Raw genomic sequence first — 12150 nt, forward strand, 5'->3', positions numbered from 1 at the left:
ATCAATCTGCAATACATGAAGTAACAAGCCTCTACTCAGACAACACAGACTGTGTTGAAAATGGAAAGAGAAGGATTTTGGATTCGATCACTGAAAGAAAGAAAGAAAGAAAGAAAGAAAGAAAGAAAGAAAGAAAGAAAGAAAGAAAGAAAGAAAGAAAGAAAGAAAGAAAGAAAGAAAGAAAGAAAGAAAGAAAGAAAGAAAGAAGGAAAGAAAAAAAGACTATGCTTGGAGTGTTGGGTTTTAATAGCTGCAGTGTTTGGTTAGATGTACTGGTTCATTTTAATCGCGCTGGTTAGTCTTCAGAGTGAAAATTAAAGTGACAGTAATCGGATGATCCTGCAGCACAGATCTCGCAGTGCAACGGCGGTGGATTTTTACTAGTCAATAGAGGGCGGGTTGGGGGAGGGGGGGGGTGTTTGTGATGGTCCTGTCCTAGACATGCTCGCTGCTGCCAATGCAGACATCATTCATCTACAACCTGGTCCAGCTGGTGATGATTCCGACATAGTCCACAGTGTCTTCTTTTCCACGCAGTGCCTGGAAGGCTTCAAAATGTATGACCACTCCTACTTCTTCTTTGCTGTGACATTCTTACACACCCAATTCATACCATCCTAAAAACAGATCGAATTGTGCAGAAAGAATATCTTTTTTTTATTACTGGTTTATACAATGTGAAAATGCTTTTATGCATTATACAGACATCATTATTGTACCTGGACTCCCTCGCCCGTGAGAGCAGAGCAGGATTGGATCTGCCACATGCGATCCCGAATAGTGTGAAGGTTTAGACCTTCTGCAATCTCTGAGGCTGGAGCAGCAGTCAACAAGTCTTGCTTATTTGCAAAAATAAGGACAGGAACACCACTAAGTTTCTCCTCATCCAGCAACTCAGCCAGCTCCTATTAAAACAAACAAACAAAAAAGAAAACCCCAAAAACAAACATTTATTCCTTTTTTTTACACACACACACACACACACACACACACACACACACACACACACACACACACACACACACACACACACACCCACACCCACACACACACACACACACAAACAGACGCTCATACTAATACACTCACCTGCCCTGTTTCTTCAAATCTCTTCCGATCTGCACTGTCTATGACGTAAATCTAAAACAGACAAGTACTATTGAGCAAGTGTACAACAGTGACAAGCACAGGCATGAGTTCAGATATTAAAATTCTAATTACATTCATTAGATTTACATACCAAAGAGCAAACTAATTCAAACTGGGACTGCAATGTCCATTTACTTTAGGATCAACAACAGGATATATCACACCGTACAACACTTACAAGCACATCAGTGTTTTCAAAGTAGTTTCTCCAGTATGGTCTGATCTTTCTCTGGCCTCCGATGTCCCATACATTTAGCTTGAAACCCTGGGATTGCACACTCTTAATGTTAAAGCCCTGGTGAGAAACAAAAAGAGATGACAATCATGCAGATTTCCATACAAGGAAATGCACTTCCATTCAGTAAAAGAAATTAAAAATAGGCACAAAATATTGTTTTCCCTGCATTCTTTCTAGAAAATAAAAAGCACCACATAACATTTAAAAGCATCCAGTTTGCCTCATTTATAAAGATGAGGTGTATTTTTTCGTTAATTGTTTATGCGAGCATTTACACAATGGGGTTAGTCATGAAAATCCGGAGATTTCAGAATGACATAAAAATTCATTAATGAAGACTAATTAATACAAACCTTGATTGAGCAGCACCAAACCACATAAATCGCAAAAGGTTACTGCCTTTTACAGATAATACTGCCGAATTGAGCTTTTATTTCATTTACACGCAAATTTAATGAGCTTTTTGTGAAAACTGTTCATTTCATATCAACATATTTGAAAAGTAATAACTTAATATATTAAAACATTAAACAATATTACATTTAAAAAAGCAGCCACAATAAACCCATTAAAAGATATTCAATTGAGTAATTAAACAAAAAATTAATGAAGGACATGGTTTAGGTGACTATTATAAGGTGTGTGTGTATATATATATTCCTTGAGTAATTAGAATATAAAAATTCATTGAGGCTAATTGATTTGCTTTAAAAATGCTTTGTTTAGTCACTTTAACTAAACTTGGAGCACCGTGTTTCCCACAGAGCATTATTACTGACCCACCACCCGCTAAACTCTGGCCCGCGCTGGACAGGTAACACAGAAAACGCTGCAGAATGAAAAATGGTGGAATGGGTAGAAAACAGCGAGGAGCGAGGAGATTCAGGCCAAAGTGACAGAAAGTTTTTATAGTATGGGATTATTTCAAACTAAAACATAAACAGCGGACAGTGCGGTTACCATTTTTGAAGTTATCCGAAATTGATTTTTATACTTGTATTTATATACTGTGCTTCAAAAAAAAGTTCAAAAACCAGTGGCCGTATAGAGCAGGTAGTGGCAAACCACAAAGCGATACTGTGCGAGATTTTATAAATAAATACAAGTAGAAATAATTATGAGATTAATTCAACGAATGGTTTCCCATAACTTACTCTACGCAGCCGCTGCAGAGGGACATTTTTTATGTAAATGTATTTGTATTTTCATGTAATAAAGCTATTTAATGCACTGAATGGGTTTAGTTATCACAGATATTCTTTATGCATTTTTAGCAATTCTCCTACTGAAATACTCCATGCTCCTCTGCACATGTCCAAACCATCTCAATCTCGCCTCCCTTACATTGTTTTCAAAACGTCCCACACGAGCTGTTCCTCTATTAAACTCATTTTTAATCTTGTCCATCCTCGTCACTCCCAACGAAAACCTCAACATCTTCAGCTCTGCTACCTCCAGCTCCACCTCCTGTCTTTTTCTCAATGCCACCGTCTCTAAACCGTACAACATCGCAGGTCTCACCACAGTCATATAAACTTTCCCTTAAACTCTTGCAGATACCCTTCTATCACAAATCACTCCTGCTTTCACTCTTCTCCACCCACTCCACCCTGCCTACACTCTTTTCTTCACTTCTCTAACACACACTCTCCATTACATTGCACTCTTGACCCCAGGTACCTGAACTCCTCCACCTTCTCCACCTCTTCTTCTTGCAACCGCACCCCTCCACTGCCCTCCCTCTCATTCACACACATGTACTCTGTCGTACTTCATTCCCCTTCTCTCCAGCGTGTACCTTCAACTCTCCAGGCTCTTCTCAACCTGCTCTCTACTCTCACCACAAATCACAATATCATCCGCAAACATTATAGTCCATTCAGACTCCTGTCTGACCTCGTCCGTCAACCTGTCCATCACCACTGCAAACAGGAAAGGGCTCAGGGCCGATCCTTGATGCAGTCCAACTTTCATCTTGAACCAGTCTGTCGTTCCTACTGCACATTTCACTGCTGTCACACTGTCCTCATACATGTCCTGCACCACCCTCACATACTTCTCGGACACACCAGACTTCCTAATACAATACCAACCATAGATCTGTGGATGTAATTAGTCATGTAATCCCAGACAGACTAGATGACATTGAGATCAGGGCTCTGTGAGGGGCAAACCATCACTTTCAGGACTCCTTGTTTTTCTCTATACTTAGGATAGTTCTTAAAGAGATTGGTTGTATGCTTGGGGTCGTTGTTCTGCTGCAGAATACATTTTGAGCCGATCAGACATCTCCCTGATAGTACTGAGTACTACATGATGGATAAGTATTTCTCAACATTAATCGTGAGCAAATCTTCAACTCCATTTGCAGAAATGCAGCCCAAAACCTGCAAGAAACCACCATGTTTCATTGTTGCCTGTAGACACTTCAACAAACTAGCCCTTCAACAAACAATTAGTTTTTTTTGTTACAGCCAAATATTTTAGATATCGACTCATCAGTCCAGAGCATCTGCTGCCATTTATCTGCTGCCATTTCCTCTATTTTTGTACATAGCTGGGTTGCTTAGCCTTGTTTCCATGCCGGAGTTATGGTTTTTTGGATGCGGTTTTTCCATGAAGACCACTTCAGGCCAGACATCTCCAGACAGTAAATGGGTGTACCTAGGTTGCACTGGTTTCCACCAATTTTTCACTGGTGGCACTGCTGGACATTTTCCGATAAAGTATATATAAAAATATATACTTTTAGAAGCATTCTTTATTTACAGCATTTCTTCTGTATATGTTTATTGGAACAGATGTGAGACAAGATAACATTCTCTAAGAAAATCTCTTTTTTTTTGTGTCTTTTGTTCTGGAGTTTTGTGGGTGTCACCAAATGCAAATGATCTGAGCCAGGAACTAGCTTCATAATGTGATTGCCATTCATCAATATTATCACACACACACACACACACACACACACACACACACACACACACACACACACACAAAAACATTTTAAATCTGGTAGCAGTTGAATTAAAGAAAATTGGCCTACAGCAGCATTTACACACAAACTAAAATGTGTGCATGAGGACCAATGTGAAATAAGTTTGCATTTTATTTAAGTATCCTTTATATGTGTGCATTTAACAAGGTGAATGCACAGAAATGCTGGATTGTTAAAGCATAATAAACTGATTTTACTTGCATATACACTTCTTGTACCTGTGTAGGAGTGATGTGACTGATGTCCTCAGAAGCCAGCTGCTTGAGTAGTGTTGTCTTTCCTCCGTTGTCGAGTCCCAGGAGCAGGATACGCACCTCTTGGTCTGGAGCACTCTTCAGTTTTCGGAGGATTGATAATAAACCCTGAAGTAGGCAAAAATCAAAATCGATCTAAACCGTGTCCTGAAGAAACCCAGCAAATCTCAGATAGAAAACAAAATGGACAGACAAATGCCACATGTAGTTTAAATAAGAAATATAAACATTATACAATAAAAACTGCTCTGTGATCTTTACAGATGATGTTGGAAAACAAAAATCCAACATTTTACCTCTTGTTCATAGGTACAATTCATTTACAGATCATTAGTAATGGTTAAAATGTTCACAAAAATAGTGATGTAATTCAGGTGGAAAACTTTCATCTGCATAACTGATCTAAAACCACAGTATGAAGAAATAATAGGTTTAGACAATCAAAAACATTTTGAACGTTTTCTTGAAAAATTGACCAGTTTTTGGCTTTCGAGTTACTGAAAACTCTGAAGGTTAGCAGGAGGTAAAATATTCGATTCAGATTTAAGCGGTGTGAACAATTTCTCTCTTTTTTTTTTTTTACATTTACGACATTTTTCACGACATTAAATACAATAATGTTGCTCTCAAAAATATTATTTTATACTCATTGATGACAATAAAACCAGACAAATATATATATATATATATATATATATATATATATATATATATATATATATATATATATATATATGTTTTTAAAAACATTATTGCCGGTTAGCTGGGAATATAATAAATCGTTATGATGGTTATATAAAGTAGCGCTAGCTGGCTGGAGAGTTAGCTTTACAATCCGTTAGCTAGCTATATAGCCAGCGACCTCAATGTTTTTGTCGCGGTAAAAAGCCTGGCCTCAGACACAAAAACCATCCACCATTCCCTATACATAGAAAACCAGGGCGGTATGAACAGTTAGTCTAGTTTCGATCCGGTCTGTTTCACATTTAACTAATAACCAAATGATTTCGCTACGCACCATGTTGATGGCTTTCCTCCGGAGACGCCGAGCAGGGTTACTAGGGGAGGCGAGTGACGTCACGGGTTTAGAGTCGGTTCAGAGATCACCGAGGAGATCCGGGAGGAGGTCGCGCGCACTCTGGAGAGATAATCCACACACACACACACACGGTTTTCAGTCCAAGTCTGATTTTACAACAGTACAGAAATCATACATGATATATCCGGATTAGAGTAGGTCGAATTCATATATAACAGGACTGGAACAAGTGCAGCCCACTGTGTGGTGTATTAATATACACTGATATTGTTTGTGGATTGGAAAAAAACCAAAACAAAAAAAGTTTCATGAAGCAAAAGAAAAAGGTGTTGAACATGTAGACATTTCTTTGACTCATGTACTGTCTTCATATTATTTTAAAAATTGCAGATCTTAAAATTCAAATATTTTGTGCTGCACGATAGATAGAAAGATAGATAGATAGATAAATAACGATGTGAAAGTTTGTTTGAAATCTTTGCAAATGTATTAAAAATGGGAAAGAAAAAAAAAAACAATTATTCACAACCTTTGCTCAATACTTTGACACCAATTACAGCCTCAAGTCTTTTTGAGTATGATGCTACACGCTTGGCACACCTATTATTTGGCAGTTCTTCTTTGCAGAACCTTTTAAGATCAATCAGGTTGGGTGAGGAGCATTAGTGCACAGCCACAGCCTCTCTAGAGATGTTCAATCGAGTTCAAGTCTGGGCTCTGGCTGGGCCACTCAAAGACAATCACAGAGTCGTCCCATAACCACTACTTTGTTATCTTGTCTGTGTGCTTGGGGGTCGTTGTCCTGGTGAAAGATAAAACGTCACCCCAGTCTGAGGTCCAGAGCACTATTGTTTGTAGAATTTTGAGAAAAATTATGAATTTAATCCATTTTGGAATTCGGCTGTAACATAATGTAGAAAAAGTGAAAAACTTTCCAGATGCACTGTATATTAAGAAAAAACCTATATGGTGTTTACAGATACAGTACAATAAAAATGTAACTTGCATTGTCAATGTAATTTTTAAAAAATATATTTATAATAAATTAAAAGATAACTAGTTAAACATTTAGGAAATAGTGAAGATTTTTTAAAATTCTGTTCTCACTGCTGTAAGAAATGAATTACACAATGTTATTTAGGACAATATTTGAATATGTTGATATGTTTGGAAAACATTTTAAATATATATATTTTTTATTTTTATTTAATAATATTAACATGCACCAAAAATAACATAAAAAAATAAGATAAACATGAAGGTATAATCCGACGTCTCAAATGAACAAAAATCATTAAATTAGTTTTCAGTCAGTCCTGACAAAATCTGTTCTTTATCAAAATTACAAAAATGTATGACATTCTTAAGACTTATTGAGGCACCTGACAATCTAGAGAAAGGCAGCTTTAACATTTAACAGATATTCCAATATATCCCAGTTCATGCTACCACACTGGCACCCTATTAAGAAATAGGAAAAAATGTTATATATTCCTAACAAAATGAAGCCTAATAGCAGTAAATTGCTGATTATATTTATTTTAGGATTAGCTGCCTACCCACAAAAATCCAGAATGCACCACAAATTCACTCATTGTAGATTCTGACATTGAAATTTAGGTCTAACTGTTCCCCCAGTTTCTCTAATAAAATTGAAAGAATTTTGTCTCTACAGCCTTTTAGCTGCATGTGCAAGCTGGTAAATCTGGATAATTATATTTTAATATTATGTAATTAACAGATCTTAACATTACTATGATTGTTTAGTGAAAGGACGTGGAATAACACTTTCAGTGTTATTAAACAGCAACCAGTGGCAGCATGAAGGTTCCAGTATTTACAATAAAATTCATTCCAGAATTTTAGTCAGTCTAGGTAAAGAGGAGTTAAAAAAAAACAAACAAACATAAAAATAAGCATAAACATGACAGAAATGTAACCTTTAATTGTAGTAAAATTAGAAAATAAACAAATTATATAATTGTTCACGCATAATCACATCATAATGGAACCTATGTATGCAGGTCTCCCCTTGCCAAAATCATGGCTTTAAGTCTCCTGTAATGATTTATATATGGACAGTACAAAACGAGGAAGGTCCTCAGTTCTCTCTATACAATCATGTAGCTACTTTTTTTTTTTTTTAAGGTCTAGATTTCTGAACGGACTTTGAATAATTCTAAGAATGGAGAAAGGTAATACTGTAAAAAACAAAACAAAAAAACCCCCAGAAAAGTGGCATAATAAAGTGGTGAATGCAGAATTCAGAAAACCTTTAACAAAAAAAAAGTCAACTATGTTTCAAGTTATCACCGAAATCCACAATCAAAACACATCCCACATGAAAAAAAAAAAAAAAAGATCATGCATACACAGCTCTAAGAAACAGTGCAGAATGTCAGCAAGGTTAATTAAAATTAATCCAACAATATGAAAATGCATTTCTTAGTAAACTTCAAACTGTCTCTCAACAAATGAAAAACAGTAAACATTATAACTAGACAATGAAAAACAGTTTTGTTCCAAAATGCCATGTATCTTATAGTATTACAATGTCAAGCAAAAAGTGCTCGTATTACACAAACACAGTATTTCGGAACTTAACAGGTTTACTGTTCAAACACTTTTCACATGAGGAATTACAAAATGTACATGGAGCTTGCCCACTTATTTAAAAAAATAATCCAGCTTCACATTGTTTATTTTTGCTCTACAGTCAGTTTGAACTGTATTTGAATCTTATTGTAAAACATTCTGTTGTATAAAATTGCATAAAATGTTTGCTCTACAGTTACTGCTTCTTTTTGGCCGGCTTAACCGGGGGCAATTCCTCCTCAGACTCATCTTCTTCATCAGATACCTCGGAATCTTCATTCTCTGAAGCTACATATGAGAAGGGAAATTAGTATGTTTATTATTCATACAGCAAATAGTACATTTGTACTGCAATAGTTTATTAATCAAACCAATTAAAACAGCTACCATCTCTGTACCTGTCAAATCACATGTTTACTATTCTCCACAGATTGATGACCCCTGCCCCAGCACACTAAATGTTCAGTTTGTTGCATTTACTTAAAGAAATTATTAATTTATGGGTACATCCCAATTGTCTAATGTCTTCTTGACTTGTAAAGCTTACATTCCTCAGTCCATGACCCATAATTCATTGAAAGCCTGACATCTTTATAGATGTATCGATTCATTATATTTGCGAATCAAGAAATCAAGGGTAAGTCCTAGATCGAGTATAAAGCACTGTTTGTCAATGGGAGTCTTTCTGTAGCATGTGACAAGAGAACAGTTCAATGCCTACAAAAGACATTTCAAATCAGCTTGGTGTATAAGCGTACGTTCAACAATTATCATGAAATGGATTCAAGTACAATCTCATAGATGTCGCTTGATCAAAACAAAATATCTTCAAGGTCAGTAAATATAAATAAATAAATAATAATAATAATAATAAAAATAATAAAAACAAAAACATCTTGTCTGCTCAAATAAAAAATAAAAAAATTGCTAAAATCATCAAAAAAGACATTTGTTTGGGTGTCTTATTCAAAACAAACAAACAAACAAACAAACAAACAAGCAAAAAAAACCAACAACCCAAGTTTAATATTTAAACAGTATGCAATGACAAAGCATTGTGTATATGTATGCTAGTTGTGGCAAGTACAGGCATTACTTCTATACAATAAATCATTATTAATGAAAGAGACACCTTATAAAATGAGGTGACACTCCATCATGAGCATCCCCTTTTTCAAAATGTCTTCACTCTTAATGCCTTCTCTTCCTTTTTCCTTTAAATCATTTCTCACATACTAATAAGCAACGATGAGAGATTAAATCACAATTTAAGAAATGAAAAGCATGCCGAGTTGGATTCCCAACTTACCAATTAAATGTAATCCACTAACTGTTACTGGCCCACTTCCTGATTTCAGGCGTAGTGTTACAGGTGCCATCAATTCAAATTCTCCAAGGCTTACCTGAAACAGATAGAACATCATCAAGAATGTAAATTCCACAAGTGGATGGTTTCTTTTTTGTGGGAATTTTTACAATAACTAACCTTTAAACAGAAATGTTTTCAATATGATCAGCGACTTAGAGCCGACTAAGTGAGTCATCTAGAGCAGTGGTCCCCAACCCCCGTTCCGTGGACCGGCACCGTTCCGTGGGTCAATTGATACCGGGCCGCACAGAAAGAATACATAACTTACATAATTTCCGTTTTATTTCTTATCTGATTATGAACGATTTTCTATTTTGGAAAATGACCGGATTCTCTCTGCCACATCTGTCTATGACTCACTCTTGATGCATGTGAAGATGCTTCGCCTCGGTCACGTCTTACCTCCATTTATTATAATATTTAGAAAATACCAGTTTTTATGCTGGTTGCATTATTTTATTTTGTTGTATTTATCTGTAGATTTTGGAGCATGGCTGTAGTGATTTGTGCTCATTGAGCCACAGGAGTAATAGGGAGGTGCAGTCTGTATTCAAATTCACCCAAAAGTGGTGCAGTGGGGTTGATGGTCAGGACTCAGAACAGACCTAACCATGTCTTCATCTAGTCACTTTGTGCACAGGAACACGATCATGCTGAATCACGTTTGGCCTCTTAGTTACAGTCAAAGTATAGTGTAAAATGGCAAACTGAGACATCCTCTACAATAATATTATTTAAGCCATATAATGTACATTACTGTGACTAATCGCTGACACACTACATTGCAATTTTGGAAAATTCCATTAAAATTGGACATCGCAGTGATTAATACCTTGTTTACTTGCAGCCTCTCCTGATATTGTATTAAGCCAAATTTGGATACAATTGTCAAGAAATAAAACAAACCATAGTACTACATTTAATTAGATAAGCTAATGAATAACATTCAATTTGCAATATTTTAGCTCTCACATCATATCTCACTATCTACTTTTTTTTTAGGAACACCATTTATATGTGCAGTTCGCTAATTAATGCAAAAAGTCAAACAGGTCAATAACTGCTGCATAAACGCTACAGGTAAAGAAATGTCTGAATAAATGCAGGTGTACAGGTCTTCTAATATAACAGTGGAAGATGAGAGTTATGTCCATAAACAAATCAAATCGAATCAGTAAAAATGACATTACCATGGGAAGACAAGAAATGTGGAGATTTGCTAATGGCACTGAAATCTTCTTCCCCTGGTGATTCATGGCAGTTACTTCAACCACGTTGTTCTCCTCTTTAGCCCCCTCGCCAAGGCAGATCTACAGCATGTGGGAAAGAGAATGGAAGAAAGGGGATCTATAGTTTTTGCACATTTGTATATCTTAAAAAGCGATCAAGTCTATTGTATAACTACGGACCGTACGGAGCTCTAAAAAGTGCTCTAAATCTTCTTCCTCGTCGCCTTGGAAGGTGTAGAAGGGGACTTCAGAAGATAATTCACAGCCTTCAGAACACAACTCCGTTAATTGTGGGCATAATAATAATAATAATAATAATAATAAAACTGTAATCGTACAAATCACACAAATTGATTTCTCCCACACTTTCATCTCACGGTTATTAACTACAGCATACACACTGCTTTAAACGCGTGTTAGTTACAATTTAGAAATGTTTCATCCTCTCGTTGTTAAAGTGCTCATTAATCTACTCTGTTTTTGAATGTTTAAACTTTTTATTTTATTATACCACCGCCGCCGTCCACCATGCAAAACTGCCCCATTACATATTTGTAGTCCACGTGTTCGCTAGCAAGCTAACTAGCCAGAATCAAAACCTGATGGATATCCAAACTTACTAAAAACATAACTTTCCAGTCGTGAATGTGCCCCGGTTAAACTGCTCGCGCAATCGTCATCTAAAAACGACATGATTGGAAAAAAAATATATATATAAACAAGACAATTCAATTGAACTGAGCGTGAAAAAAAGCACAAGTCTTCAAATTTCCAAGCAAGCGCCGAAACATGTGACGAGTACACCAATGCCGTCGCAGTAAATATGACGTAATCAACACGAAAGGTTTTATTTTTTTTGGTAATATGATTGTATATTTTATTTTTAATTCTGTACTTTTACATTTATTTACTTGTTTAGTTTTAGTGACTACTACTAGTAATAATAACAACAAATATGCACCTGTTCACCTTTTTAAAGTTAAATAATAAACAATACATATTATATCTAATACAATCATAAAAATAATAAAGAGGATGCATATAAAAATATCCCTCTTGGAATAGTTAAGTAACAACCACAATCATATCAATAAATAATCACAACCACTATTAATTTGCTGCATCCAAAGTTTTGTTCCAATAAATAAAATACATTGAAATGTAAACACCAGATTGAAAAAGTAAAACAGTGACTGGTGAAATTTTTCTATAATCATCAGGAGGTATAACTGTTTGGGTGTAATGATAAAAGTTTTATTAATTCTTCAAAGCTAAAAGTGCT

At 35.8% G+C, this 12150-nt stretch overlaps 2 protein-coding genes across 3 annotated transcripts; both read right to left on the reverse strand.

Moving 5' to 3' along the window:
* Positions 1-396: 396 nt before the first annotated feature.
* Positions 397-5806, reverse strand: arl3a (ADP ribosylation factor like GTPase 3a). Its single transcript, XM_083539565.1, has 6 exons — positions 5655-5806; positions 4601-4744; positions 1328-1444; positions 1090-1140; positions 720-905; positions 397-617 (listed from the first exon to the last, which is right to left on the reverse strand). The coding sequence occupies exons 1-6, from the start codon at positions 5655-5657 to the stop codon at positions 570-572; spliced, it is 549 nt and encodes a 182-aa protein (XP_083395691.1). The 5' UTR covers positions 5658-5806; the 3' UTR covers positions 397-569.
* A 1794-nt stretch (positions 5807-7600) lies between these two features.
* Positions 7601-11680, reverse strand: npm3 (nucleophosmin/nucleoplasmin, 3). Of its 2 annotated transcripts, none has more exons than XM_083539566.1 (5): positions 11489-11680; positions 11049-11134; positions 10830-10949; positions 9580-9673; positions 7601-8558 (listed from the first exon to the last, which is right to left on the reverse strand). In XM_083539566.1, exons 1-5 carry the CDS (start codon positions 11559-11561, stop codon positions 8467-8469), a joined length of 465 nt encoding a protein of 154 aa, XP_083395692.1. In that variant the 5' UTR covers positions 11562-11680; the 3' UTR covers positions 7601-8466. The 2 variants fall into 2 exon arrangements, with proteins under 2 accessions (XP_083395692.1, XP_083395693.1); XM_083539567.1 differs by lacking the exon at positions 11489-11680 and adding an exon at positions 11380-11454.
* Positions 11681-12150: the final 470 nt, after the last annotated feature.

This window comes from Silurus aristotelis (assembly GCF_946808225.1).
Source record: "Silurus aristotelis genome assembly, chromosome: 4".
In the NCBI taxonomy this organism is placed as follows: Eukaryota; Metazoa; Chordata; class Actinopteri; order Siluriformes; family Siluridae; genus Silurus; species Silurus aristotelis.

Excerpts from the sequence above, each read along its gene's own strand:
- arl3a (XM_083539565.1), bottom strand. Across the intron at positions 1,445-4,600 it reads GTCACATCACTCCTACACAG|GGCTTTAACATTAAGAGTGT; the intron begins GTACAAGAAGTG and ends GTTTCTCACCAG. Across the intron at positions 906-1,089 it reads GATTTGAAGAAACAGGGCAG|GAGCTGGCTGAGTTGCTGGA; the intron begins GTGAGTGTATTA and ends TTGTTTTAATAG.
- npm3 (XM_083539566.1), bottom strand. The coding sequence starts at position 11,561 with ATGTCGTTTTTAGATGACGATTGCGCGAGCAGTTTAACCGGGGCACAT. Across the intron at positions 9,674-10,829 it reads ACATTTCTTGTCTTCCCATG|GTAAGCCTTGGAGAATTTGA; the intron begins GTAATGTCATTT and ends TATCTGTTTCAG. Across the intron at positions 8,559-9,579 it reads TAGTGGATTACATTTAATTG|CTTCAGAGAATGAAGATTCC; the intron begins GTAAGTTGGGAA and ends TCTCATATGTAG.